Genomic DNA, 26,748 nt, shown 5'->3' on the forward strand with positions numbered 1-26,748 from the left:
AACACATTAAAGTGAATAACAAGCACATAATCACATTAAACGGTACCAATTATTCTATCAACTCGAAAATATTTCGATTCTTGTGAAATTGCTTGAACTTTGATTGAATCGGTTTTACTCTGGTTGAAGTGTCTATTTAATCAATTTAATTGATTTTGACAAAAAGCCAACGGACTGACGTCAAAATTACGTTGAAATATGTAATCATAGCCTTTTGATGGCAAAGCAAAAACGTTTAATGAAACGGAATAGTACACTATTGCGATTACATGTATTCCAATGAATGCCATAATATCGAATCCATTGAAAGAGATACAATAAACCAAGTCAAGTTACGATCAAAGCCATTTGGATATTATTTTTTCATTTTGATAGTTTTCATTCAGTTTTATTACTAGCTAGGATATTAGTATACTACATACAGTATTGAAAATACTCTTGCTCATTATTTATTCGATCGTTCAAGTGAATTCACGTATTGCGTCTTATTACGCGCATTTCATCAAATTCCGTCGAATTTGCATTTTCATAATGCACATTTTTTTATTACCTCAAAAGAATTTCTTTGTTCCTTTTTATAAAAGAACAACTGAATTTTCTACGCATTTCCTGGGTCAAACGTTATCCTGACGTTTCGAGTGAAAGACATCGGCAAAAGCAGTGTTTTTTTTCTCATTTTTTGTCGACACTCTTTTTTTTGGCATTTTTCAAAAAGAGTTTAATTTCATTGATGTTCATTTAGAAAGTGTGTATTAGATCAGTGGCTATTTAAAAATTCCACCGAAAATGAAACCAACCAAAAAACAAATGAGTGAGTTTCTAATTGCTAATTATGGAATGAATACATGTACGGGTATGACACAGTTGTCACTATCAGACGTGTACAAGGTCAAAAATCCTAGAGGGGGGTAAAATTTTTTGTCAGATGGGGGTCTAAAAATTTTATCAATGGGTGTCGAAAAAAAAGTGAAGACCTAAAAAAAAGGTCCTCACTTTTGAAAATCGATTTTATCTGGTGTAAAACAGTCAAAACCGCTCGATGGGGGTCTCCATTTTTAAATCCTAGATGGGGGGTAAAACCGGAAAACCCCCCTTGCACACCTCTGGTCGCTATGCTATCTGTTGATACCTTCAAAAAAAAAACGCGCACACACACACACACACACACACACACTTTGCTGGCTTTATAAAATTACTCAGCATTTTTTGGCATGAAGGAGAATGGTCACGACTTATTTGTGTCGTTTCGCTTTATTTCGTCGATTATCAAATCTTTGGCGACGACGGAATAATTCCCACCGGGAGAAAGAGAGAGAGAGAGGGAGAGAGTGGATACGACAGAAAAAGAAAATCCTCTTGATTAGTCTATTTATAATTTGGATGCATTCCGGTGGCAAACCAAAACACATCATCATTTCAAACGAAATTAAAGATAACGACACTTTTGACACCATCAAAATCATAAATTTCCCTCGAAAATGTTGATCTTTATGATGGGTGGTTTTTTCTTTCCTGTAGTAAAATTCACACAAAGAATCAATCAATGATTTACGTTCGCTACACGCGGCCATAAGTAAACAAATCATATTCTTTAAGCAAAGCATCTACTAAACGATTCACCCGAAAAAATGCGATTTTCGGGCTGAAAAGTTCGGAGATTGGGCACAAAATGAAAATAAGCACGTATGCACCACATCGTTCCACACATATTTATAAATAACCAGCGAACACTTTCATTGACTCAATAGTGAATTGTGACTGATGAAAATGTTCTTATTTGCCAAACGATTATTCCGCAAAATTAAATTTTCAAAACACCGAAGCAAAGCAGATGAAAAAAAAGAATCGGTGTATGTGTGTACATAGTGCATATTTTCAATTGAAACCCGATTGACGCATCGTCGTGTCTGATTCGATTGGAGTTTGTTTTCATCAGCAAACAACAATGACGACATATTCAGAAGAAGAACGAAAAAAAGCAACTGTGTTCCCTACATCTGACCGAATCAATATGACGACACAAAGCACTCGGCTGCACACATACAGTGAAAGAACACGAAATAAAGAAGAAAAAAAATGAACGATACACAACGAATTCGAGAGTGTGTTACGCATTCATTGCGAATAAATGTCGTAGATTGCCGCAGAAGAGTGTCGCCGTATCAGGGTTTTTGTTTGTTATTTAGGTTAAGAGGAAATATAATTTTTGTTTTTGGCGAGAGATCACACTTGCTCCTTCTTGTCTCTCTTTCTATGTGTATGTCGTTTTTATTTTATTTCTTCTTTTTTCACGTTCGCGGTTCGCTGAAAAAAGAATTAATGCAGTGTCATATGTGCAGGCGCTATATGTGTAGGTCGATTGTATGTCGTGTGTGTGTGTGTGTGTGTGTGTGTGTTGGTATTAAGCACTCGATACGTTCGTATACTTTCTTTAAATGGCCTTCGTATTTGCTCGATGGTTCCGTATTTCCAGAGCACATGTCTGCGTTCATGATGATTCATTGCCTTTGCACTGTCTCTCTCTCCATATAGTCCATGTTTACCATTAAAACTGTCGCACTACCGCTCTTTTTTTGCTTCCATGTGTGTCGAAACGAAGCGAAGAGAGACTTTTCGTCTTATTTGGAAGAATATTTACGTATTGCGTAGTCGTCATTTCTCTGGCCAAAATGACGACATCAACCAATTTTTGGACACCAAATTCCGATGATGCAAAAACAAACAAAGCATCCAAAGTTTCCGCTAATACGGACGCGCTAGCTCGCTCGCTAGCAAAACGCAACACACATCTCCGTTCGCCTTCTAAGACCAACATTCACTCAATTTTAATATCTTCGATCGGTGTGTGGGCTCAACTTTTGGCGTTGATTTCTAATTTGTTTGTCATAATCGCGCCGCTTTTATATCAAAGACCGTTCGATCTGAATGTGTGTGCTGCTGCTGCTGCCTCTGTTGTTGTTGTTTTTTTTCTACGTTCATATTACCACTTATGGTCAGGCTTGTGTATGCAGCACTCTTTACTATCCGATTTAATCGATTCAACTCTCCCATTCAAATGCATATCTATTTTTAGAATATCGACGAATCACTGATTAAAAATGCCATTTTCAATTCAAGTCAATGTTATCAACATTGTCTCTATGTACAGTGTACACGTACACGATATGTACCTAGAAGATTTTTCTCTATTTCATGAAGAATGTGCGGCTTATGTTTCGTTTTTCCCTTTTAGTTTTTTTTTACTTTCATTTGAATGGGGGAACAAACGGTTTCGAAGTGAAATGAATTAATACGAACCATTCGTAGCAACAATTTGCTGCTCTAATCTATCGATTGCTCAATTTTTGATGTTTATGTTGATTTTCCTTTTGGAAATTGATTTAATTTGAACTTGAATGGAGTTTTCAATCACTAAACTTTTTCAAGTTCCCAATTATTTCTTTGAACTTCAAAATTTTCAACCAATTATAATAATTGGTAACATAAGCCTAAATTACAGTTTTTTTTTCGCATGGCCGGGCTAGGTACCTAAAAATCAATGCAATTTTTTTTTCGCATGGCGAACTGTAAATGAGGCAATAGACATAATTATGTCTATGCAATTGATTGTTTCATGGGGAACATTCTTCGGCACTTACTTCCATTGAAGAAACAAATAAACAACGGTTTTTTTCAGTTTTCGTCATTTTTATTTTGAATCATTCTGGATTTTACTATTAGTTGACTATAAAGATTTTATGATTTATATTTTACGATTTGTTTTTTTTTTGGTGAGATGAGAGTGGAGTTTTTGACTGTAGCAAATGATACTCTTCGATAGGTAAGAATATATTCTATATAATAGTGTATAGATTTTCTTGAAGCATAGTCTTTAAATTTCGTCGCATTTTCTGTATTTTGTGTATTCAAAGCGATGCAAATATTCCCCATTACAAAGCGAAGCATCAGAAATGTACAAAATTACCCGTAAGTCAAGTAAACCACTGATTTGATGTTGCTCTGCTAATGATGTGTGCTATGCAAATGTCTATTTTTAACACCATGAATTGACTCTGAAGACTCGCATTTTTTTCAGGTAAAAACAAAATGCGATGAATCATGACGTGCACCTTTCTTTGTTGATTGAATTCTGTTTGAACCATATTTGGTTGACGATTTCAAATCAAAACTGAAAAAGGTCCGTTTCGTCAAGACATCATTGATTGGTTCATTTGAACTCTTTTGTTACAAACAGAATTCATTCGTGTCAATCATTTTGCGATATTCTTATTGTTTTCTGTTCTGTGCCTTTGAATGGGGATGATGTAAAGCCTTAAGAAACAAAAATGACAGACTTTGGACTTACACATAGCTAAGAACCGAGAAATTCTACGAAGAAGCGTGTTGATCGAATCATTTTTTTTTTGAATCAATTCAACTGAATGTTTTTTTAAGGAATTCAATTAAAATTCATTTGTGAATAAATAATATAAATTTATTTTTTTTAAATTGGACATGATTAAAAGTTGAAGCAATAAATAGGTGAATGAATCGATTGAAAATTAAATGATAAATTTAAAATCAAAATTGAAATGGTCCCAATGATGAATTTATGCTTCAACGAATTTATTCAAAATCTTCGGTGCTATGATCACGAGTGTCGAAATTGAGTCGAACGAAAGGTCCCACAGTAAAACTCCTTAGATTTGTTTTTCGAATGGCTTCCGATGGATTCGTAACGAAGTGCACAGTTTTGGCGAACATTTCTCGAACACCAAGCCAAATGGTGGAAATTCCATTTTCGATCGATTTTATTGACATACCGAGCACACTTTCACCATCATTGTTTCGAATGGTCATGCTTGCACCGTTTGTGATGAGCGTTTCGGTGACCTTTGCATTTTCTGGAGAAAGAGAAAATTTAATTGAAAATCACTCCAGTCAATGATTATTCGGAAATTCCGAAACGGAATATACCTTTTTCAAATGCAACATGAAGCGGTGTTGTTCCGTCTTTTGCAGCTATATTTACATCAGCTTTATTATCAATCAGCAGCTTCACCATGTTTGGATGACCTGCATGAATTATTGAAAACCAGTCTTATTGCTTTTTCAAAAGTGTTTTTCTTTGAATTCTTCAACTTGGTTTCCGTTTTTAATTGAATTAGTTCATACCTTCAGAAGCAGATCGATGAAGTGGGGTAAAGCCTTTGTGATCTTGTGAATTGACATTTGCACCACTGTCAAGAAGAACTTGTGCTGTCTTTTCTTTACCTATTAAAATTGTATAATTCAAAAGTTTTTTTTAGATTTTTTTAAGAACGTCAAATCGATCACATTTTTCTATGGTAGAAATTCCATAACTATAGAAATACTCCCTGAAAATCTCTTTAATAATTCCCCTTTGAAATATCCCTTTGCAAACTTACCTTTCTCAGCAGCTTTATGAAGTGAGGTTGCTCCATCATTACTAATGCTATGAACTGATGTACCCAAATCGAGTAGCTTTTTCACCATGTCATGATCGCCTAAAATAATGATTTCAACTGTAAATATCCTATTTTTCCAAACCTTGATAAGATTGAGGAATCATTTAAAAATAAACGGTGAACTGCTCATAAGTACCAAGAAGTATTGAATAAGAAGTATATATACATATAAGAAGCGGTATTTTGTGTAGAATATCCAACACTTCAAACACTTTAATACTCATATTTTGAAAAAAAAAAATCAATTTATCACTTTCGTTCATTGAACTTAGATAGAAAACACTTTACCTTCTCCGGCGGCCATATGCAGAGCCGTTTCATTATTATCTATATCATTGGAGCTAAAAAAAAGAGAAGAAAAATAATGTAACTTCAATGCATCATGTACGGCGATTGCGGAATCGTTCGAAAATAAACGGTGAACTGTTCATAAGTATCAATGATTCATCCAATCGCAGCAGTGAAAAAAGCAATTTTCTCATCGGAAAAGTACAAAATATATTTTTCAAGATCTGATCCGCTTATTCACTTACAATTCAAGAGGAACTGAAAACAGAAGAAAAAAAATTATCCAATTAATAATATGACATAAGAGAACGCTGCATACAAATGTGTAAGTACCTGCGATAACTGCACTCAAACACACGGTCAATATGATGAATGATTTCATTGTGAAAATGTCGATTTAAACTTTCTTCGTTTGATGTTACCAATTTGGTGCTCAAAATATGACTGAATCAATTTTTCTTCGCAAAAATTGTATTACTTCAATGACGTCGCCAGTTCAGTGGCCAGGTAAAGTGGCGAAGTTAGTCATTAGGAAACTGCCAAAATATGTAGAAGGTGCAACAGAAAGAAAAACGGTAAATAAAGGCATGAAATAGCTAGAAAAAGTGTCAATTGGAAACTAAAATTGCGATTTGCCCTAAAATTGCAATGCATTGCAATGACCATTAGCAGAGAAAGTCATTTGAAAAACTGGAACAAAAAATGACAAATATTTTGAATTCTTCTCTTTGCTCAATTTAACACGTTTCGACTTTTCCTCCCACAAATTTCAACAATTGAAATATGGAACATGCTTTGGTTCATGCGAATATGAATCATGAGAAGCTGTAATGCACATATGCCAATACCAATCATAATTGGTGCGAAACAGACACTAGCACCATCGCCGTCTTTATGGCTCCAGCCGGCTGTCTATATTCTAATTGCTTATTACTTTTCGTTCTTTGTTCTTCAACAATTGCAATGAAATGGAGGAAAGTTGTTTTAAGTGGCTTTATGGAACTTGATTCGACTTTGCGAAATCTTCATGTAAAGACGGCACTTGACTTTAAATTCGCAGTGCAATGGATTGGATATGGAGCAATTTGCAATACAATTGTACCAGATCAAGTGATTTTTTTTGACTTAATCGTTGAGCGAAAACATACGCATAAGTGGTACGGGTAAGTAGTCGATATAGAGAAAGTATATTAGATTTTATCCCATTGATTTTATTTTCAATTCATAAAATATGAACTCATCTTGTTTTGGTTCAAATACCATTGTTTTGTGAAAATGAACTATTTTCTAAGTCAGTACTTGGAGAATAATGATCAAAACTAATAAATTGTGATTGGCTTAACTCATCTGCCGCTCGTCGAATAATTCTCAAAATAAAACTCAAATTTTTTTAACTTTTCAATTTAAAAAAAAAAACTTATTAATTTGGTAATTTGGTTTCACGGATTTTTTGAAATGTAGAATAAATTTTTTGCAAAAATATTGTTCGTCGATAATCAGATATTCTTTTCAATAAACAGATAAATGACGAAATCACTAAAGTCCCGTCTCTATATTGTCATTGTTTTCATTCACGCATTTTCATTTTAATAAAATTGTCCGAAAATCTATTCTTCTTCATTTCTTCTCTAAAAATAATCAAAGCGAAGGTATTTGATCATATTTCACGGTGAATTATAATTAAAAGATTCTTTCAAAGTATGAAAATCAGTTCAATTCCCCATGTAGTATATCTATTCAAGTTATTTTTTTCCTCTGGCAATCTCGTTGTTTCTTTCATTCATGCAGAAAAGAAATTGCAACTCAAATTCAATTCAAATCGACTTTGATGAGTGACACCTAGCGCCATCTTTCAAATCAGCCTCACATCTCAGTACTGTTTACTTTAACACATCGTCTCATGTACCCTTCTTCTTCTTCTTCTTCTTTTTCCCCCCGAACAATTTAGCACTTTCAGCTGTCAAAATTCATTATGCGGTCCGAGTAATACAAATACGTGTTCTTTCAAAATAAATTTCTAAACTAATTTAATAATTCTTTTTTTTTGTTGATCGTTTCTACAAGTTGTGTGTATGAACAAACGGTGCCCGTTCATTCAATAATATAAATAGCGTGCTGCGGATTTCGGTTGAATTGTATTGACAAAGTGGTATTGTTTGATTTTTAGTGAAAAATGTCGTCAAAATCGGGGAATAAAAAATTCAAATGGGCTCTTGATTTCAATACAAGGTAAATGTGAATTCGATGTGTTCGATCACATTTCTGTCGCAATGTCTTCAATTAAAAGTTTGTTCCAATTAAATGGATGTCAATTGTTTGTGGATTTTTTTTTTACGTTTAGAAGTCGGAATAATGATTTGCCAACACCGCCTGGATTCAATCCATCAGTGGGACAGAGTCACATGGAAGTCACGATGGACACCGACCAAAGTCATTTAATTCTCAAGAAATCATGGGACATTGCCCTAGGCCCGATCAAACAAGTAAGGGCGAATAAATTCCAATTCAATTCACACAACAGCACCAAGACATTAGATTAATGACCGATTTTCCCATACTTTTTTCTAGGTACCAATGAACTTACTCATTATGTACATGTCTGGCAATTCGATTTCGATATTCCCCATCATGATGGTCGGTATGATGTTGGTGCGTCCAATAAAGGCCATCATTGCAACACAGGCCACATTCAAAGTGATCGAAGGAACACAGGCAGCCGGACAAAAAATAGTGTATTTCTTAGGGAACTTAGCGAATGTTGCGTTAGCTGTATACAAATGCCATAGTATGGGGCTACTGCCGACGCATGCATCCGATTGGCTGGCATTCGTGGAGCCACAATCAAGGCTGGAGTATTCGGACGGTGGCATTTCACTAATATAGAAAAAAAAACAAAAAACCAAAAAAAAAAACTGCATTTCGAGCAGTCGGCCGAATGTGTTTGGGTCGAGGCAAAGCGAACGATTGTGCGTGTTTGTGTCATTCATAGCCATTTCTGAGTGATTAGATAGACAATGCGCATGGATTACCATTTAAAATTCTACATTTAAGGTTGTTTCTACAGCAAAGAAAAAAAACAAAAACACAAAATTCAGTCATCAGTTCAGTTTTGGGGGAGAGAAACCCGAATTCTTTTTAACAGGCATTTTCTTTCTTTCTTTTCTTTTCTTTTCGTTCATGAATTCAAAACAAAAACACAATTTTTGGAAAAATCAAATAAAAAACGAAACAAAAACCACAACATATTTATATGGGATAATAAGAAAATGCGCATTTTTGATTATTTAACTCTAATTTTATTGCAATTTGTTGCAACAACAGTGGCATAAGTCTACAATTCCTTAGAAAAACATTGGATGCTTATAAAACAGTTGATATCATTCTTCTTGTTTGGGCTTATCGCAGCAACGACAGCGGCGGCGACAACGGTGGCGTCAAATCATTTCTTTCGGTATTGATCCAAAAACTCTACAATTCGTGCATACACACGTGATGGATCGTCTACTTTTGGAATCTGTTGAGAGAGAAACAATGATTTTGCATTGAAATCGAAATCGCTTGAAAGATTTGTATTGCTGATAAGACACAAGTTGATGTTGGCCCTTGATGCAATTCATTCCACTTACCTCATAGTTTTGCGCTGCATATGCACCAGCATAGAACCCGGTTCCAAACGTAAACTGAGGATTTGAAGAAAAATGTTCAATATAAATTATGACGAAACTACGAACGTCGAATCGATGAATGAAAAAACATTCGGCCATGAATATACTTACCAAAAACTTCAACATCTCCCCGCCGATATTGAATTGAGTATTTTGGCACGACAATAGCTCAGCTGTTACGATTTTTTTCTTGTTACTTTTACGAAATCGCTGATTTGATAGAAATCAGAATTTGTTGTTCCAACAATACGTATATGAATACACACGTTGTCTTTGTGTTGGTTCATCAGTGCTCAGCTGTCATTCGGTGTACCAGTGCTGCTGTATCGATTTATTGAAGCAAATGCAGATTCATTCGTATGTTTTTGTGATGAATGAACCAATACAGCAGTCTTATAGTCAACACAAAAGCAGAAAACAACGCAATTGGTATTCTTTTGTCTAGATTAGTCAATTTTATTCGGAAAATAAAAAGGATAAATGATAAGTTTTCTTGGAAGTTTTTATGTCGTTGATATTGTTCTTTCATTGTTCCATATCAAATCTTTTGGCGCACAAAATTGAACGCATGACATTTGTTTCTTTGTTGGTTATGTCTTCCATTGATGTTTCAAAATAAAGAGTTGTTTTGATTTCAGTTGAGATTTTCGGCGTGTTTTTTGTTCGAAAACATCTGCCCAAATTCCATATACAAATTATGTAGATCGGCGGATCTAAATCAAATTTACTTTACGTTTTGGAATTAATTTCGAAATTGGCGTTTATTTTTTTTATTGTTATATTTTTGTTATTATGTTGATAAGACTAAATTTACTGCGGAATTGTCAGAGTTTGAGTGTTAAATGGCCTGTAGAATTGTTGGAGTCAGGGAAATTGCGACGGCATTGCTTGCGCTATTGTAGTGATATCAAACGGAATGAGGAACTTTTGTTTAGTAGCCAAAGTGCTGGCATTCCATCCGCATTAAAAATTAGGCAAACCATTAAAAATGGCTTCTACGACTTTGTCGATGGATTCACATGCATTCAGACGTCATGTCCAACATGCCTGCCGAAGCCAGAGAAAAATTCAGACGAAAAACCGGCAGAACAAACGAAAAATAACGAGAAATGCTTGTTCATCAATAAAACGACTGGTAAGGAAAGCAAAACGAATTTCGAGCAAACATGTTATATTTTCATGTGATTCAAATCCACTGATTGAATTTCTCATATTCCAATTCCAGGTGATGTAGTGTGTTCAAAGTGTCAACACATCTTTAGTTTTAGTACATTCGAAAAGTTTTTTGCAAAATCGCACCCTTCAACGTCCGATATGGAGCGTGCCCGTGATTTGTTCATGAGATCAAAACCAAAGCCAATCATTTTAACGGCTGACGCGATTCAAAAGGGAGCTGTGCCAGTCAATGAGGTGCCAACTAATGAGCTGTACGAAATTATACATTTTTTAGGTTTGCAAAAGATTGAACCGAGCATCTTCCAAGGGATACACGCTTTTTGCCATATTAAACGAAAAACATTGTACTTCCCAATGCTGGACGTCGAATCGAATATTGTTGGATACAAAAAATTGTCACGTCGGGACGATGGCAAAATGAGCGAAACAACCGTACCCGAACAAAATAGCTTTGGAGCTGTGATATTTTCGCCGATGGTTAAACGCGGATTTAGAGATCAACGAACTGCCATTCTAGTTGTAAATATGCTCGATGCAATCGCCTTACGCATGGAAAAGAATAATGGTTAGTAGAAGGATCGAAAAGGGAATTGAACAAAAAAATGAAACAATCAATTCGAAACGAAGAAAAAACTCCTTTCAGTGGATCAAATTTAGATTTTTCTCAAGTCAATGCGGTAAAATTTTCTTATTGGTTACAATTCCAATAATTAAAATTTAAAATTTATGGCGTTTATTCTCATAATTATGAGACTTAAGTTTTGATTCGAAATATTCTACATAAATTTATTTTCCTTTTCTTAACAACCAAAGAAAAATCCTTCTCTTATTAATTTCCATTTCATTTTTCCAGTGACAATAATTTGCCTTCCGTATGGGTTCAAAGCGTTGCCACAGGAGTGCCTGCCATTGTTGGAATCGTATCAAAAGTTGATATTGTGGTTTGATTACAATTCCGTTGGATGGGATATGGCAAAAATGTTTGCCAAAAAACTTGATGAGAAGCGTTGTCATTTCATTCGGCCGACTGAAAGTAGCCCGACGCCATACACTGCCATTCAGCTATCGATACCGGCCAAGACCATTTTAGCGGGTGCACAACCAATTTTGCACAAGGCAGTCACAACATTTCGATCACTTCGCCAGGATGTGCTCAGTGATCTACAGAACATTGATAAAGTGCAGGGTATCAAATGGACGAGATATCCAGCGTTAAATAAATACCTCAAAGGCCATCGACGCGGTGAACTGACCGTTTTAACGGGGCCTACTGGTTGTGGTAAAACAACTTTCATGGCCGAGTATTCACTTGATCTGGCTATGCAGGGAGTCAATACACTGTGGGGATCATTTGAAATACGAAACACACTTCTGGCCCGAACATTGCTACAACAAATGGCACGCAAACCGCTCGACGAACATCTTGAGGAGTTTGACACATGGGCCAATACATTCGAACAACTTCCTATGTACTTTATGACCTTCTATGGGCAACAACCACTCAAAGTCGTTATGGAGGTAAATGTCACACACTCCGAAATCAATTTCTTTCGACGATTCTAATTTTTATGGCTCCAAATCACTATTCACTAATTCTCTGTGTTTTCAAATCAGGCAATCGAACATTCACAATACGTTCACGATATACATCACGTAATCATCGACAATTTACAATTCATGATGGGCACCAGCAATGATCCACGCACCTTTGACAAGTATTGGAAACAGGACGAAATTATCTCCTCGTTTCGTACATTTGCCACACGTAGAAATTGCCATGTAACACTTGTTATTCATCCACGGAAGGTGAGTCATGGAGTCCAAAATGAGGAGTAATTCTTAACCCTCTAATGCATTAATTTTTCCGAGGGCTAGGAGTACTGGTACTTGGTTGATTTTTGGCCATAGATAGTCAGGAAATGCGATTGACATAAATCAGAGAACAGTCAAATCCATTGTTTAAAAGTGTCAAAAATGTGTCTAATTTGAATTTCGAATAATTTGTTTTGTCAAATTTTTGTTTTTGCACACATTTTTGTTTATAACTTTACAATCACACTACATAGACAAATATTGCAAACGACAAAAATAAAGAAAAAACATTGACGAAAAAAAATTTCCCTTGAAGCAATGTGATCCGATGTACGGTTAACGTTCTATAGGCGTTCAATTGTTGCCCGTCTAGAGGCGGTTGTATGCATTAATTTATTTCGAAACTATTTGTAATTCAAAAAGAAGTTTGAATCAAGTAAAAATCACAAAACTCGGAGAAACAAATGTTTGATCCAAAAATGTTCGGTAATCCAATTTTCGTATAAAGACATTTTTCACACTGATTTTCGTTTTTTTTTCGCAACAGGAACGTAGTGACGAAGACCTAACGATCAATTCGATCTTTGGTAGTGCGAAGGCGACCCAGGAAGCGGACAATGTGCTCATCATCCAAGACAAGCGGTTGATTTCAATCAAGGGGAAAAAGTATTTACAGATCGCAAAAAATCGTCACAGTGGCGATTTGGGCATAATGATGCTAGATTTCGACCGAGATGCTCTTAGCTACGCACCGAAGAAATGAGGACAACAACAGAAATTAATCAGAATTTACGACAATGGCATTTATATTACAACTAGCGATCGACCGCTTGAAACCAGACTGTACAAAATTACTTACGCAACGCCGTAGCCATGCCGGCGCAATGGGTGCATTGCACCCTCCAAAAATTTCAAAGGTGCAACAAAATCGGATGCAAAATCGGGTTTCAAAGGTGCAACAAAACAAAAATTTCGATTTTGCACCCTCCAATTTTTTTTCTGGCTACGGCGCTGTACTTACGGCTCAATTAATTTCATTGAGTCGTAATATACTTGCATTTATAATTTTTCTTTTCCCTCAAATTGCATATAAACGAACGTTATCTACATAAAAAGATCTTTAATAAAACACAGAAAAAAATACAATCTCAACCGTGAGTAGGGTTATTGAAATCCAAACAAGTTTGTTTTCATTTTGCTCATTTCTTCAAATGCTTTGGACAGCACATTTTTGTCGGTGCGGAAAAAATGTAAACAGGGTCTCCACGCTATACAAAATGCTACGCATGTCACAGTTATTCGCTCTGTCAGTTTTCTGTTCAGTTGAGATCCACGGCGTTCAATATTCGTGCGGTGTGTGTTCACATGGCACACGTTTTTTTTTTCTTCTTCTTTTCAATGGATTTTACGCAATAGTTTTTGAGTATACGGTGATACGTAGTGAGACTCGCACAACATAGAACCTTACACATGTGTATGCGAAACGTTATAGTGATATATATGTGCAGAGTACGCGAGCGGCGACATAAGGCAATAGCAGCAGCGGCAGTACTGCCATACGGAGTGAGTTTTTTTTTTGGTTTGAAGAGACGGAATATTGTTCGCATCTCTCTGAGGGCAATACAGTCACGTCGTTTGTGTTTTATCGCATCAATTCACGTGTAGTCTTCGAGAACGAGAAACGCACAATATCACTGGTGCCCACAAACAATCAAACATAATGTGACACAAAGAAAAGGAAAGTGAAGTGTATGAATTTCGATTTTTGAAAATTTCCTTGCATGCAAAAAACCGAAAGCCGAACAGAGTATCCACGAAACCAAATATTCATTGTGTGTAGAATAAAATAATCGAAATTGGAAGGCATGGCGAAATGCTGATGTTTTGTTGCGCAATGTTTGGTCGTGTTAACATTTGAAATCGTGTTTTTTTTGTTGTTCAAAAAATAATTGTGCAAAACGAGAAGGAAAACAACTGCAAATTTGTGATGTTAATTAACATTTGTCCAATTGACGAGGAAGTGAAAATAATTTTGGACGAATTTCGTTTTTTGCGTGACGATGCATTACCACTTTTCTGATTAATTCGAGAAACAGCGGCTTTATTCGGTAATGACGAACATTTATTGAAAATAATTGTGACAAGCGACAAAATTTACAAGAAAAAAGCAGAAAAAATAGCAAACACAACAAAAATGGTGAACATGCCGTTAAATGTGTCGGCATTTCCAATGGATGAACTCGGTTTGGAAACTGACATCAATCAGAATATCAATCAGGAATACTACGAATGGCTACTGAAACAGCATAACTACTTTCCGGATTGTGCATTTCACAAGGTAATTCGATTTCGATGTTTGTTATTTACATTAGCCGGTTTTATCATTGAGTGCATTTGCAATAAGGATGAATTTCGTTCAACGGTGGTGATAATGTTGTCGACGCACACCGGTGTGTCTCAGTGCAGGGGGTTACTGTGCAACCGAAGAGAGACGCAAATAGCGATGCATTATGAACTAGCAGACAAGTGTTAGAATTTCATAACATTTTGCCGAAATTGCATGTTACGGACCTCTATTAAAATTTTCCTCATCTCTCTCCTACTGCTTCTTCTTCTTCTTCGTTCTTTTTCCATCTTGACTGTTCGTTCCGTTGTCGCGCTGCTCGGCACACACATTGTCTGAATCTATATTGCGCTCAATTTTTGGTTTGTTATTTTTTTTTCCTTCCTACTTTGCTTTCTACGCGTATTCTCCACTATGGTCCGCTGCGTAGCGCATACACGTGACATTTCGATGGCAAAGCATGTGTTTGCTTATTCGAAGAGAGCGACTACGTCGCTGTTGTCTCTCACCTACTCACTCTCTCTCTCTCTTCGCACCAATACACACGCAACATTTGAAATGTCATGTGCGATCGTTGCGGCATATTACTCTTTCACTCTCTGTTGTTCTCTCACACACATACATCCACACAAAAGACAGCTGTAAAAAACGGTGAATCCGTTCGAACGGACTCAAGACGTTTTGAGATCGTCAACACATGGAGTGAGGGAGATAGTTCGAAAACAAAGCGAAAAATCCAAATAGCATTCCAATACGATACAAATTATCAGGGAAAAAAGGGAAGAAGAAAAGAAAAACGTAACGAATCACAACAACGACGTCGATGACGACGACGACGACAAAGCAATATATTCAGTTTGGACCTGTGTGTGCGAGTCTCGCACTGCGAGAATGCCACTTGCTGTTGAATCGACGAAATTAATACACACATTCATGATGATTCTTTTTTGAATCATTTTGACAGTATACAGTTTTGTGTTGGCGAACAATAGTGAAAACAAAGCAACAGCTCTCTCATCTCACTTCCGATTTCACATTCAATGGTCAGCTAAATTTGTTGCAATTGAATGTGAAGCTTTCAGCTACGAACCAAACGAAAAAATTCAAAAAAATTTTTTGTGAATTATTTTGCGAAGGTCTAACTGTTGTTGTTACGTTTAGCCTACGTGTATTTAATCAATCGCATCGCAGATTTTTGTGTGAACACTTATTATGCTCACGTCACCGTCGGTCGCTATACTTTTGTGATGCAATCATATTTTGTGGTGCGATTGATGTGTTAAATCGTTCATTTCATCACATATCAAGCGAGGTACGTATTCACAAGGGTCATTTGCCACCGAGAAAAGATCCAACCAAATTCGGTCATTGTGTGTGATCTGTTGTATGGTGATTGCGTCGTTCGATTTCAACCAACTAATGGGTGCCTTTTAAATGTTCCAATTCGATTTTGATTTGCACACCAAAATTGGTGTGACCATGAAATTTTGATTAATTTTTGATGATTTTATCACTTGTCATATTCGGTGAGTCCAGTTTCGTGCTGTGAATTGGTCGTTTTTGTTGTACAGTTGGGCAATTTTCAACAACTCAGACATAACCTCAAACAAGTGTATACGTATTATTATTGTGTGTAATGCAATTGTTATTGCTTAGCATTGATGCTTTTTCTCTGAGTTGCACATCGTAAATTGACTGAGTTTTTCTGTTCATTTCAGGAAAAATTTGAAGATACAATCAAAATGGAGCATAGTTATACGAGAGATTGGAAGCCATCGGCAAATTGTGAAGTCATGGCAACTCGTACCATTTTGGTTGAACGACCACCACTCTGTCCGTCTTGCCATCAACTACCCCCGAATCACGATGAAAAAGTTGATACACCGGAAGCATACAACATACCAATCCCACCATACAATGAGGAGGCGGGGCGACGAGCACTTAATGCCACCGAAGACATGATCAAATTTTGTCACAATCGTAACTCGGACAACGATGACTGGACACAGAGCATACAAAAGCACAATTGGACAGGTACGGGTGTTTTCTTCATTTTCTTGTTCAACGTTTTTTAAATGAATTTTTAAAACTCTAGTCGATACTTGATCTACAATTAAGCTTTTATTCTGTGTTGTTCCTTTTTTATTCGATTTTTAATTGAATTTTTTCTCACATTTTTTTTTTTCGATGCAGAACAACAACTGGATTTGTTTGAACGCGTTGAACGCATTTTGGATATGGATCAATTGGGACGATTGGCCGTGTCTGGTTTATCAAATGAGTGCCTCCGTCGAAATGCAATTATTGAAAAATCCGTGTCACGAATGCGAGCTGCACTGGCAGCTGTGCATTGGGAACCACGGTTGACATCATGGCTTCATGGTTTGCTTATGACAACACTACCACCAAAATACATGGTCAGCTATATTGACATTCTGCAAACGCTTAAACGCAAAATACCCACATTAGTTGATAAGATGCTTTACCACAAACCAATCGAAATGCATAAGGATTATATGAGTGCAATCATGAAACGAGCATGGGAACCAACGATGGTTCCAAAAACACGTACACTTCCTAGTAATCCCGTTATTATTGTTGTGTCGTCGACCATTTGCGCAGCTAATACTTCGTCACGGGAAAAACGATGGCTCGAACTACTTGGAACACTTACTGCGGTTGAAACAATTACGGTGAATTTACAGGTAGGGATTTTCAAACGATTCTCATCCGAAGTTTTTTTTCTTCAGATTTTCTTTATTGGATTTTCAATCAAATCATTTAAACACGGTTTCTTTCATACAGGCCATTGACCCCCAAAAGCCCATCGAACAAGTGACAGAGCATTTGGTTGCAATGACCCGTGCCAAAATTCAAGAGGTTCGCAATCAAACACCAAACCGGCATGTTATTTTGGCCGGATTCAATGCGGGCGCAGCCATTGCATTGCAAGTGGCACTGGTCGAATCGGTCAATTCGATCGTTTGTTTAGGCTTTGCATTTAACACATTGCACGGTGTACGTGGAATGCCAGACGATAAAGCCCTTGAACTAACCACACCGATTTTGTTTGTCATCGGTCAAAATGCACAAAGATCTAGGTGAGTGTGTTCTTTTCTTGGAATGCGTAATCTTGATGAATGAGTGGTTTCTGTTAGATTTTTCTAATTTCGTCAGATTTTCTGGAGAACAAAAAACAAAATTTCTTCCCATACGTGTGCATCCTAGTCAATTAATTTCTCTGCAAAATGATTTTTTAAATGCAATTTATGTTTGTATTTCAGTCAAGAGGAAATTGAATCGTTGCGCGAAAAAATGTCCGCTCAAACATTGCTGGTGATCGTTGGTTCATCGGATGATTCGTTGCGAGTAAAAAGGCTAAACCGTTCCATGGAAGGTGTTTCACAATCAATGATCGATAACATGATTATGGTAAGATCTCCAACAATTACCTATTGTGAAATTTCTCTCTTATCAAGGTTTGAAAATTCCTCAAGGCCAGAGAGATGAAGCTCAATTCATCATAAATTTTGTTGACCAACTAAATCTAAATTGCCAAAAACTTTTTCGTTCTATCTCAAACAGGATGAAATTCAAGAGTTTGCCACGAGTTGTATATTGAATCCACCTGGGCCACGGAAGCTTAAGCAATTGAATGGATGTCGAAAAGTGACAAAACAACGTGCGACACATCTTGAACATGGTCCCACGGCGAAACGTGCACGATTGAATGGAAATCAAAGAGCCAAGCTGCTCGGCAGACCGCCAATAATCAAAACCAAAAATGGAATACAAAATGGAAATTCACAAACCAATGAAACGGATGATGATGAATCATTGCAATTGGCCTTCAAAAGTGTTTTACCCACGGATATTGTGCAAAATGATGATGTTGTCGAAGACAAATCAAATGGAACGCATGATGTGCGTACGACGCCGAATGGTTCGCCGAGCATAAAACAAAAAGTGAAATATATTCCACCGAATCAATTTTTGCACATCAAACCGCCGCCCTTGAACACACAGAAAATTTACGTGAAACAACAGAATGGTAACCAATCGTACACACTTGGTGTGAAAAATATCGGCACAACTGACGTGTCGCCAACACCGGTTGTGCACAATAAATTGGTCAGCCCGAAAAACAAAGAACAAACCACATCATTAGCATCATCATCACCGCAGAAAAAAACCAATGTAGAATATTCAAATGGTCAAGACAGGTCCATCAAGGATATCGACATTTTTGATATTCCCATTTTGTTTGCCGACAAAGATGGCAACATCATTGATGAAAATCATACCGGCAACAGCGACACACCAAAGACTTCCACAACGACAATCAACTCCATTGATGTTATCTCCGAAGAAATTGTCAATGACACAATCATTGGTCAGCAGTTTTTTGTTTATTGTAAAAATCATACGTTTCTTTTCTTATGTGAAATTTCTAGAAATTTCCATCTTTATTTTGTTCCAAATTCAGTCAAGATTTAAAATATTGCACAAAGTTCAATATTCTTCGTATTTTTTGTTCGAAAAATATAAAAGGTTCAATTTTCGTTATACTTTCAGAAGATGAATCAATGGCTGAACCAAAAGATAGTGACCAAACGGGTGAAGAAATGGATATTGAAAAACCTACGACGCCACCGCAGCCACCAAAGCCATTGACGCGAAGTGGCAATTTCGTGGTGTTGAACAAACACAATATGAGCCAATTCAAAAAGGTCAAGTGTATTCCAGCTTCAAAAATACGGAAAGTCGTTTTTCCACGTGGAAACATTCGTTGTTTCAATGCATCGGGACGATTGTCTTCGATCGATTCCAAGCCACGCTTCTTGACCAATGCGAAAACGGGTGTACCGAAATTTCAGAATTTCACACGTCTCTTGGCGCTGCAACACAATCAACAATCGCATACAAATGGCGAATCGAAAAGCGGACCCAAAGCTGAAGTGAATGGCCGAACGTCACCACCACCGAAAAGTGGAATTCTCATCAAGCGAAATCACATGAAAAACATCACCGTTCGCAAAGTGAATGTCGTGCAATCGAGCGCAAAAAAAGGAAATGCAGTTTTAAATGGTTCCATCGATTCGACGGTGAAAAATAATATCAAAGATAATTCGATCGCCAGTCTGGTCGCAGACCTTGAAGATTGAATCATTTTCACGTACTTTTTGATTTAATTAGTTCTAGTAGACTGTAGAGAAACTACGTTTAACTAAAGCAATCTTCTTTTTTCGTCTTTTTTTCGTTTCTTTTTGAATGAAATTTGAATTAAGAACCTAAACCTATTATATCATTATTGAAAAATAAAACAAAACCATATTTTTCCAAACTAATAAGGATTTTACATTTTTTTTTCTCGGGACATTTATTTCACGCAGTTTTCAAGGTTTTTCCCTATTTTTTTTTTCATCTAAATTTGGTGTTTGAAAAAAATAAATAAAAGAAACGGTCCGTTTAATTTTTGAAAACTGACCGTTTGCTTCAAATGTCAATGTGTGAATATGCTGTGAGTTGAATAGAAGCTCCACCTGATATCAAATTTCATAAAACTGCACTTTGACAGATCTCTTCAAAACAAAATCTACTTGACACATTGTAAACAAAACACGGAGATGAATAAATTTTTTGTTGAATTTGCGAATTTTAACTGAACGACAGAAAATTACAGCGATGAAAGTGAAGAAGGAGCCAGATCGTTGTCGTTTGTGTTATACACAAGTCGTAGAATACTTTGATATATTCGAGAATTCTGCACAGGTACCGAATATAGTTGACACGCTGAAGCAGTATTTTGACGATGAGGTAAGCCATTCAACTCGATAAAACCGGTACATTTCGACAATTGTCTAAAATCAGGTGAAAACAACTCTAAATAATTGAAGGTCAACGACTCGGACATTTTGCCAAAAGTAATTTGCATCGAATGTTGGGACAAAGTTGAAGCGTTCCGAAAGTTTTCCGAAGTGGTTATCGCATTTCGTGCCGAATATCTACGACAACATCTCAACAATGCGGTCAAAGATGAAAATGATGCAGGTAGTTTACTTCGTTTTCTTGTCATTTGTCACACGTGTAGTCCATGATTTGTGTAAATATTCTAGAATATATGATTCCGAATATTGAGGAAAGAATTCACCGAGAAATAGTTTGCGTCGACCCATTGAGGCCTATCAAAGTGATGATGGATGAAGGAGATGAGAATATGGAATTAGAAGAAAGCAAACTTCATTATGGGTCAGGGAATGAACAGGGATTCTCAGATGTTAATGAAGTTTATGATGAACTGATCGATCGCAATGGGCTACTAGAGAGTGGTGAAGGCATTCGACTTCCACGGCACATCAGTGAAGTTAGCCCCGAGCAACAACAGCAAATTATTGACCAATACTTTGACATGAATTGCGATTTCTGTGATGTCACTTTCGGAAAATTCGAAGAAGCCATCCAACATTATAAAGTGAAGCATAACAATCGGCCCAAAGGCTATGTAAAATGTTGTTCGCTGAAATGGTCACAGAATTCTCACTTGAATGCCCATATTGTGTGGCATTTGAATCCTGAATTGTTCAAGTGAGTGAACACAAACATTAGATTATTTAGGAGTAAAGTTTTAAAGAAAAATTAGTTAGTCTTTGACAAAACATAAGAATTGATAAAAAGAAATAATGTTTACTGTCAAAAAACAGATGCCAGATTTGTGGACAAGTAAAGAAAACTTATCAATCTTATCAACAACACAAACTCAAACATTTCAATCAATTCACGTGTGACATTTGCCAGAAGGTATTCACTGTATTCAGCACCTTAGAACGTCATATTCTTGAAGTACATGCAACCAAAGTGGAATTCCCATGCGATCAATGCGACCAGAGGTAAGTCAGTGCTATCTTTCAATATGAAATAAAGTCATAATCTTAGTTTTTCTTTAAAGATTCAAGACTCGAAAGCATTTGGAAATTCATCTGGAAGTGAATCATTCGAAAGGCTTAGAAGGTAAATAATATAAGTTCGTGTCGGATGTTGAACAGTCCTGTGGATATTCTCGGTATAAATTTCATTGCAGATTATATAAAAGAAATAAAATGTATGGAGTTCAATAACAGCGATGTACATGTTATGAACATTATGGAGGAATATTTCGACAGGAAATGTGATCTCTGTGATACTGTGCTTGAAACATTCAAATTTGCAAAATCACATTATTCATCGGAACATAATATTCACAATCCTTATATGAAGTGTTGCGGCATTAAATTACACAATAATTCGCAAGTTTTGGATCATATTCAATGGCACATCGATCCAAACACTTTCAGGTTCAGCTTAAATGCACAATATGTTGTATAATATACCGAGTTTTTTTTTCTTCTCAATTTTTCAGATGTCGAGTATGCAAGCTAAAACACAAGCATCGATATACCCTCATTGATCACGTGAAACGGCATAATGCTTTGTCAGCAAAGCAATTCGCTTGCAAAATTTGCGATCGATACTATGCGACCAACGCACAGCACAGAACTCATATGGAACTCAAACATCCAGGAATACAACTGAGTTCTTCATCGGTTGAATCTAATTCTAAAGGGGACAATAACATAGAGATACCGGACTATGTCGATGCTTCGTGCGATATGTGTCCAGCAACAACGTTTATTACATTCAAAGAAATGCAATCACATTATTCAGAAACTCACAAATCGGTCGGTTCGGTGTCATGCTGCCAGAAGAAGTATTTGCAACTAAGTCGTTTCAGTGATCACATTGCATGGCACACAAATCCGGATACTTTCAAGTAATTTCAAAACATCTTTGCAATTTATTTGAGTTTTCCCAAATTCAACCGAAACTCTAGCAATTCGAATAATTTATTGCTCATTCAATGATTCAAAACAGATGTGATGTTTGTAACAAATCGCTTCCGAACCGATACATTTTAAAACAACACAATGATTGGCATTCAAATAAGTATTATTGCCACACGTGTCAGAAGTCCTTTCCACGTAGAAATCTATTGAGAAACCATTTGGAAAAACACAAAAATCGTAATCGTGAAAAACAACGCAATTTTATTTGCGATATGTGCGACAAAAGGTGATTATAATGTATACATTAGAGTGTTCAGCTAATCTGAAAAAAAAGAATGAATAGCATAAATTTAAAGAGAAGCCAATTTTATGTCAACTGGTTGCATTAATAGAGCGTTATACAACACTTCCAGAAGAAAAAAAAACTCTTTGCAAAATCGAATAATGCTTACCTAAACGACCCACTAGAGTACTCCTGCGCAGTTAACATCAACCAGATGGGGAGTCAACTTGCTTCAACGCAACTATCCCACATGATCGGGATAGCCTTTAATAACTAATGTTACATTTGTTTTTTTTTGTTTGCAATGTGCTGATTAGACAGCATGATCAGCTGGCTGCTGGTCGTACTCGAACATTTCTACATCATTATCCACGATGGCGGCAGCAGCAGCGGCTGCTTCAGCGGTTGCTCTAGCGGCAGCAGCAGCGGCAACAGCAGCGGCTGCTTCAGCAGCTTCGCGCCAATACCTATTGATCGCCTCTGGTATCGGAAGTCCCAGTAATGTCCATAGTCCTGAACAATTAAACAAATGAACCTTCTTAAAAAATCATTCAATCGAAATTGTGCGTCAATTAGTCTTACCTTTCAGTAGAATGTTCTTAGCAGCCACGACGTCACGATGCCAAATCACAGAGCATTCGAGGTTTAATCGCCAGTTTTTGTAGTAACATTTTACTTTTGGGAATAAACGCTCGTCTCCTACCAATGCTTCTTCGTTCATGGCGCGTTGCAACTGTCGGTAGATCGATAGATCCGTTTTGCCCAACTTTGACACAATTTTCGTTGGCAGCAATGTTCTGGCGTCGGGTACGCATCGGCATTTCTTGAATCTGGCCGCTTTGTTCTGGTTTTGGAATCGATTCATACATCTTGCGTCGGTTTGAGATGTTCCCCATTCGTCCACCAATTGTATGAAACAATCTCGGCGCTTCTTTATTGACCTCAAAGTCAAACGAACCCCTGGGCAGCGCACGTGCTTCTTGATACTTATTGGGCTATCAGGTGGTATTTCGCCATCAGCACCAAAAAAGAACAGAGTCGGTTTCTTATCGGTCACCTTATTCACCCATTCGTCGACAACACTACTGCTCTTGATGTGTTTGTCCAAGGCGAGTCGAGTGTATTTGGCAGTCGAGTAAGCGCAGATTCCATGCTTCATCATCTTGACTCGGTGTTTGATGTAGTTCAGCCACATTGACCCTTTTGGCGACGGCATCACTGGATACAGATCACGGTTTTCTCTGTCTGCGCGCTCCATTTCGACGAAATTTTTGGTCCATCGCGCTGCTTTGGCATTTCGCACCTTTTGACCTGTTTGCCAGTGGAATTGCTTGCTCGACATTACAAAGTTGGTCTGAAAAAATAAATAGAAAAAAAGGTATAGTTATTGAGTTTTGGCACTTAAGTATTTTCTATTAAAATACACACAACTTATTCAAATGTATACAAAACTTACTTCTTTGCCAGTTTCAATGTCGTGTGTTGTTGTGGTATTCCAACTTCGCACACCTGTATCAACGCCCGAAAAATTTTTGATTGTGCCATCCTCAATCTTCTGAATGATGCGAGATTTTTGGTCGATTTCTTTGTTGGCTGTCTTCTTTTTGGCCGAGTACTGGAGAGACACAGAGATTCCATCGGTGTTTATGGAATAGTCAAACTGCTTTTTGGCACGCACGAATCGTCGAATTTTTCGCATGTAAAAATACTGATTCCACCAATAATCTCTCGAATGATTGAAATCCTTTTGTTGAATCGTTTTCGTGCTTGTTGTTCCTTTTTTATTCTCGATTTCCACTTTCGGTAGCAATTTTTGCGAAGACAACACCTGGTGCATGGATGAACAATCGATTTTGAAGTGCGTACGCCGGAAATCACACATCGGCACCACTACTAAATTTCGAATCAATGGCCGAAAATCTGGGTTGTCGAGCATTTGGCTGCGCTTGCGTTTCCATTTTCCTTTTGTCTTTTTTCGCTTTCTTTTCTTGCGTTTGGGTCGGCACTGATGTGGCCACTCCGAATTGTACTCTTCTATCTCGCGCTGCATGGATAGGTACATTGGCATGGCCTTATACCAATGTTTTGGGTCAGTTGTAAGGTCATGCAGATCGATTTCTGGGAACACATTGCAATCTCTCACGATATCATACAAAACCTCACACCGTACGAGTTTGTTTGGATCGCGAATTGGCACTTTGATGTCTTTTTGTTTGATGATCAGATTCACAACACTTGCGATGTCACTTGGCAAAAATTTCTCTCCATCCTCTTCCAAGTTTGAGCTCAATTCGAACACTTTCAGTTTCAAGTACTGGGTGATGTGTTTGTTAGCATGCGTTTCAAGATTGGTGACGACGTTATCTGTGTACTGATTGGTCAAATGCTTAAGGCCATTGCAGAAATCTTTGTTGTTGGGCCAATCGATACGATGATAGTCGTCGAGACCTTCGACAATTGCTTTGAATTCAGGATCGATACGTGGCAGCTCTGCTCGTGGTCCCCGTGGATTTGTTCCGCTTGGTTTATACCTTGACTTCGGTTTTGGTGGCTGATTGTTGTGCCATAGCACTTGTTCAAAGCAGAGTTTGATCTTATCTTCTCCACTTCCACCAAACAATGCGAAATTATTGTTCTCGACGCCTATATTCGAACGCCTTTTGCACCTCAAACAAGAACAGCAATGAGCCCAAAACACAAATGGAAGTGGCTTGCAAACTCAGATCCGTTATTTTGCTCATCAATGCTTGCTGGTATTGTGGGCGAATGATTGTCTTTAGCGCACATTTGATCGTCGTAATTTCATCTTTCGTCTCTCCCTCCGCTGGTATTGATGGCTTGAAACGATTCGCCATTGTCCTACTGAAAGAAAAAAAACACACATTCGATTTAGTTTGAAAATGACAACAGAATGAGACACACAAAAATGACTTCGGTTTGATAACAATGGCATTGATTCAATTTGAGTTCGAACAGTAATCGATTAACTGTTTCTCTTCTCCGAACAATGGACTCAATTCATTGCATAAAATGAATTTCACCATCACACGTATTTCACCATCACACGTAACAGAACTATGTACTGCAGAATTATTGTGAAATTCATTACTTTTTTTCATGGAATCTAATATTACTGTTGACAATTTAAGCTACAAAGAGTCAATTAGCACTAACACATAAAAACGGTTATATTTCGGTGAAATTCCAAATTTATTAGCAATGAAGGACGATTTATTGTTTGATTCCGATTTTTTGGGCCGAAATCTACGTAGAAATCATATATTCTTATTTGACTCCCCAAACCTGAACACTGTAATATACATACATTTCAGATTATCATGAATAAAATGATCAGAAAATGTGCTTATCATCCCAAATAGATTCCCTAGCCAAAATCATCTAAATATCCATCGTAAAAGACACGATCTAAGGGATGATCAAATTTGTGAGTTCTGTGCAAAGGTAAGACGAATTCAAATCGGTCGGAAGAGTGCATTCCAACGGTTTTGATTGGTTTTAATATTTCACTTTCCGTTTAAGAAATTCAAAACAAAAGCGGAACTGAAACTCCATCAGGCGAAACATCTAGATGTTGCCCCAAAAACAAATCCAAAATTCCAGTGTGATATATGCAATGGTTGGTATGCGAGCAAGAGTGTTTTGAAAACACATAAAATGAAACATAATCCAGATCCACAAAAATGCAATCAATGTGATAAGGTTTGCCCCAATTCAGCTGCCTTAGACCAACATGTACGGAGGAATCATAGTGGTACGATATTCAACTGTCATTTATGCGAGAAATCATTCAAGTCACAAGTAACACTCAAGGTGGGTATTTTCATACCACATCTTCCTTCAACGTTATGTCAAATAGAAAGCCTGATTTCTT

The 26,748-nt window shown here is 37.0% G+C and overlaps 5 protein-coding genes and 1 long non-coding RNA gene across 8 annotated transcripts in view; 4 read left to right on the forward strand and 2 right to left on the reverse strand.

Moving 5' to 3' along the window:
• Positions 1 to 4,505: 4,505 nt before the first annotated feature.
• On the reverse strand, positions 4,506 to 6,169 carry LOC129575023 (26S proteasome non-ATPase regulatory subunit 10-like). The gene is made up of 7 exons (XM_055457808.1): positions 6,090 to 6,169; positions 6,002 to 6,014; positions 5,757 to 5,809; positions 5,409 to 5,507; positions 5,155 to 5,253; positions 4,957 to 5,055; positions 4,506 to 4,883 (listed from the first exon to the last, which is right to left on the reverse strand). The coding sequence occupies exons 1-7, from the start codon at positions 6,136 to 6,138 to the stop codon at positions 4,606 to 4,608; spliced, it is 690 nt and encodes a 229-aa protein (XP_055313783.1). The 5' UTR covers positions 6,139 to 6,169; the 3' UTR covers positions 4,506 to 4,605.
• A 1,540-nt stretch (positions 6,170 to 7,709) lies between these two features.
• On the forward strand, positions 7,710 to 8,997 carry LOC129575239 (ER membrane protein complex subunit 4). Its single transcript, XM_055458355.1, has 3 exons — positions 7,710 to 7,985; positions 8,098 to 8,239; positions 8,325 to 8,997. The coding sequence occupies exons 1-3, from the start codon at positions 7,930 to 7,932 to the stop codon at positions 8,637 to 8,639; spliced, it is 513 nt and encodes a 170-aa protein (XP_055314330.1). The 5' UTR covers positions 7,710 to 7,929; the 3' UTR covers positions 8,640 to 8,997.
• A 32-nt stretch (positions 8,998 to 9,029) lies between these two features.
• On the reverse strand, positions 9,030 to 9,674 carry LOC129575240 (uncharacterized). Its single transcript, XR_008688776.1, has 3 exons — positions 9,533 to 9,674; positions 9,383 to 9,436; positions 9,030 to 9,270 (listed from the first exon to the last, which is right to left on the reverse strand). It is a non-coding gene; the product is annotated as an uncharacterized LOC129575240 (long non-coding RNA).
• Positions 9,675 to 9,750: 76 nt separating this feature from the next.
• On the forward strand, positions 9,751 to 13,588 carry LOC129575238 (mitochondrial DNA helicase). The gene is made up of 5 exons (XM_055458354.1): positions 9,751 to 10,556; positions 10,647 to 11,162; positions 11,451 to 12,115; positions 12,212 to 12,403; positions 12,957 to 13,588. The coding sequence occupies exons 1-5, from the start codon at positions 10,214 to 10,216 to the stop codon at positions 13,170 to 13,172; spliced, it is 1,932 nt and encodes a 643-aa protein (XP_055314329.1). The 5' UTR covers positions 9,751 to 10,213; the 3' UTR covers positions 13,173 to 13,588.
• A 9-nt stretch (positions 13,589 to 13,597) lies between these two features.
• Positions 13,598 to 20,101, forward strand: LOC129575237 (uncharacterized). 3 transcript variants are annotated; one of them, XM_055458350.1, is made up of 7 exons: positions 13,598 to 14,747; positions 16,472 to 16,787; positions 16,947 to 17,458; positions 17,559 to 17,854; positions 18,038 to 18,185; positions 18,339 to 19,146; positions 19,329 to 20,101. In XM_055458350.1, the coding sequence occupies exons 1-7, from the start codon at positions 14,604 to 14,606 to the stop codon at positions 19,916 to 19,918; spliced, it is 2,814 nt and encodes a 937-aa protein (XP_055314325.1). In that variant the 5' UTR covers positions 13,598 to 14,603; the 3' UTR covers positions 19,919 to 20,101. The 3 variants fall into 3 exon arrangements, with proteins under 3 accessions (XP_055314325.1, XP_055314326.1, XP_055314327.1); XM_055458351.1 differs by having other exon boundaries at positions 13,716 to 14,747; positions 19,332 to 20,101; XM_055458352.1 differs by lacking the exon at positions 13,598 to 14,747 and adding an exon at positions 15,434 to 16,065.
• Positions 20,102 to 20,335: 234 nt separating this feature from the next.
• Positions 20,336 to 26,748, forward strand: part of LOC129575231 (transcription factor grauzone-like) — a 10,671-nt gene continuing 4,258 nt past the window's right edge. The window contains exons 1-10 of the mRNA XM_055458321.1: positions 20,336 to 20,570; positions 20,651 to 20,804; positions 20,870 to 21,338; positions 21,455 to 21,640; positions 21,700 to 21,761; positions 21,832 to 22,084; positions 22,150 to 22,560; positions 22,662 to 22,859; positions 26,237 to 26,318; positions 26,397 to 26,687. Of these exons, the coding sequence (XP_055314296.1) occupies positions 20,439 to 20,570; positions 20,651 to 20,804; positions 20,870 to 21,338; positions 21,455 to 21,640; positions 21,700 to 21,761; positions 21,832 to 22,084; positions 22,150 to 22,560; positions 22,662 to 22,859; positions 26,237 to 26,318; positions 26,397 to 26,687 (2,238 nt within the window). The 5' untranslated portion in view covers positions 20,336 to 20,438. The remainder of the gene's footprint in view (positions 20,571 to 20,650; positions 20,805 to 20,869; positions 21,339 to 21,454; positions 21,641 to 21,699; positions 21,762 to 21,831; positions 22,085 to 22,149; positions 22,561 to 22,661; positions 22,860 to 26,236; positions 26,319 to 26,396; positions 26,688 to 26,748) is intronic.

Source organism: Sitodiplosis mosellana, unplaced genomic scaffold, assembly GCF_009176505.1.
Source record: "Sitodiplosis mosellana isolate CC-2019 unplaced genomic scaffold, AAFC_SMos_1.0 Smas_scaffold_6166, whole genome shotgun sequence".
NCBI lineage: Eukaryota > Metazoa > Arthropoda > Insecta > Diptera > Cecidomyiidae > Sitodiplosis > Sitodiplosis mosellana.

Excerpts from the sequence above, each read along its gene's own strand:
- LOC129575023 (XM_055457808.1), bottom strand. The coding sequence starts at position 6,138 with ATGAAATCATTCATCATATTGACCGTGTGTTTGAGTGCAGTTATCGCA. Across the intron at positions 5,508-5,756 it reads GCATATGGCCGCCGGAGAAG|GCGATCATGACATGGTGAAA; the intron begins GTAAAGTGTTTT and ends TCATTATTTTAG. Across the intron at positions 4,884-4,956 it reads TCATGTTGCATTTGAAAAAG|AAAATGCAAAGGTCACCGAA; the intron begins GTATATTCCGTT and ends CTCTTTCTCCAG.
- LOC129575239 (XM_055458355.1), top strand. The coding sequence starts at position 7,930 with ATGTCGTCAAAATCGGGGAATAAAAAATTCAAATGGGCTCTTGATTTC. Across the intron at positions 7,986-8,097 it reads GCTCTTGATTTCAATACAAG|AAGTCGGAATAATGATTTGC; the intron begins GTAAATGTGAAT and ends TTTTACGTTTAG. Across the intron at positions 8,240-8,324 it reads CCCTAGGCCCGATCAAACAA|GTACCAATGAACTTACTCAT; the intron begins GTAAGGGCGAAT and ends ACTTTTTTCTAG.
- LOC129575238 (XM_055458354.1), top strand. The coding sequence starts at position 10,214 with ATGTTGATAAGACTAAATTTACTGCGGAATTGTCAGAGTTTGAGTGTT. Across the intron at positions 11,163-11,450 it reads ACGCATGGAAAAGAATAATG|TGACAATAATTTGCCTTCCG; the intron begins GTTAGTAGAAGG and ends TCATTTTTCCAG. Across the intron at positions 12,116-12,211 it reads CACTCAAAGTCGTTATGGAG|GCAATCGAACATTCACAATA; the intron begins GTAAATGTCACA and ends TTTTCAAATCAG.
- LOC129575237 (XM_055458350.1), top strand. The coding sequence starts at position 14,604 with ATGGTGAACATGCCGTTAAATGTGTCGGCATTTCCAATGGATGAACTC. Across the intron at positions 14,748-16,471 it reads CGGATTGTGCATTTCACAAG|GAAAAATTTGAAGATACAAT; the intron begins GTAATTCGATTT and ends TGTTCATTTCAG. Across the intron at positions 19,147-19,328 it reads TGTCAATGACACAATCATTG|AAGATGAATCAATGGCTGAA; the intron begins GTCAGCAGTTTT and ends TTATACTTTCAG.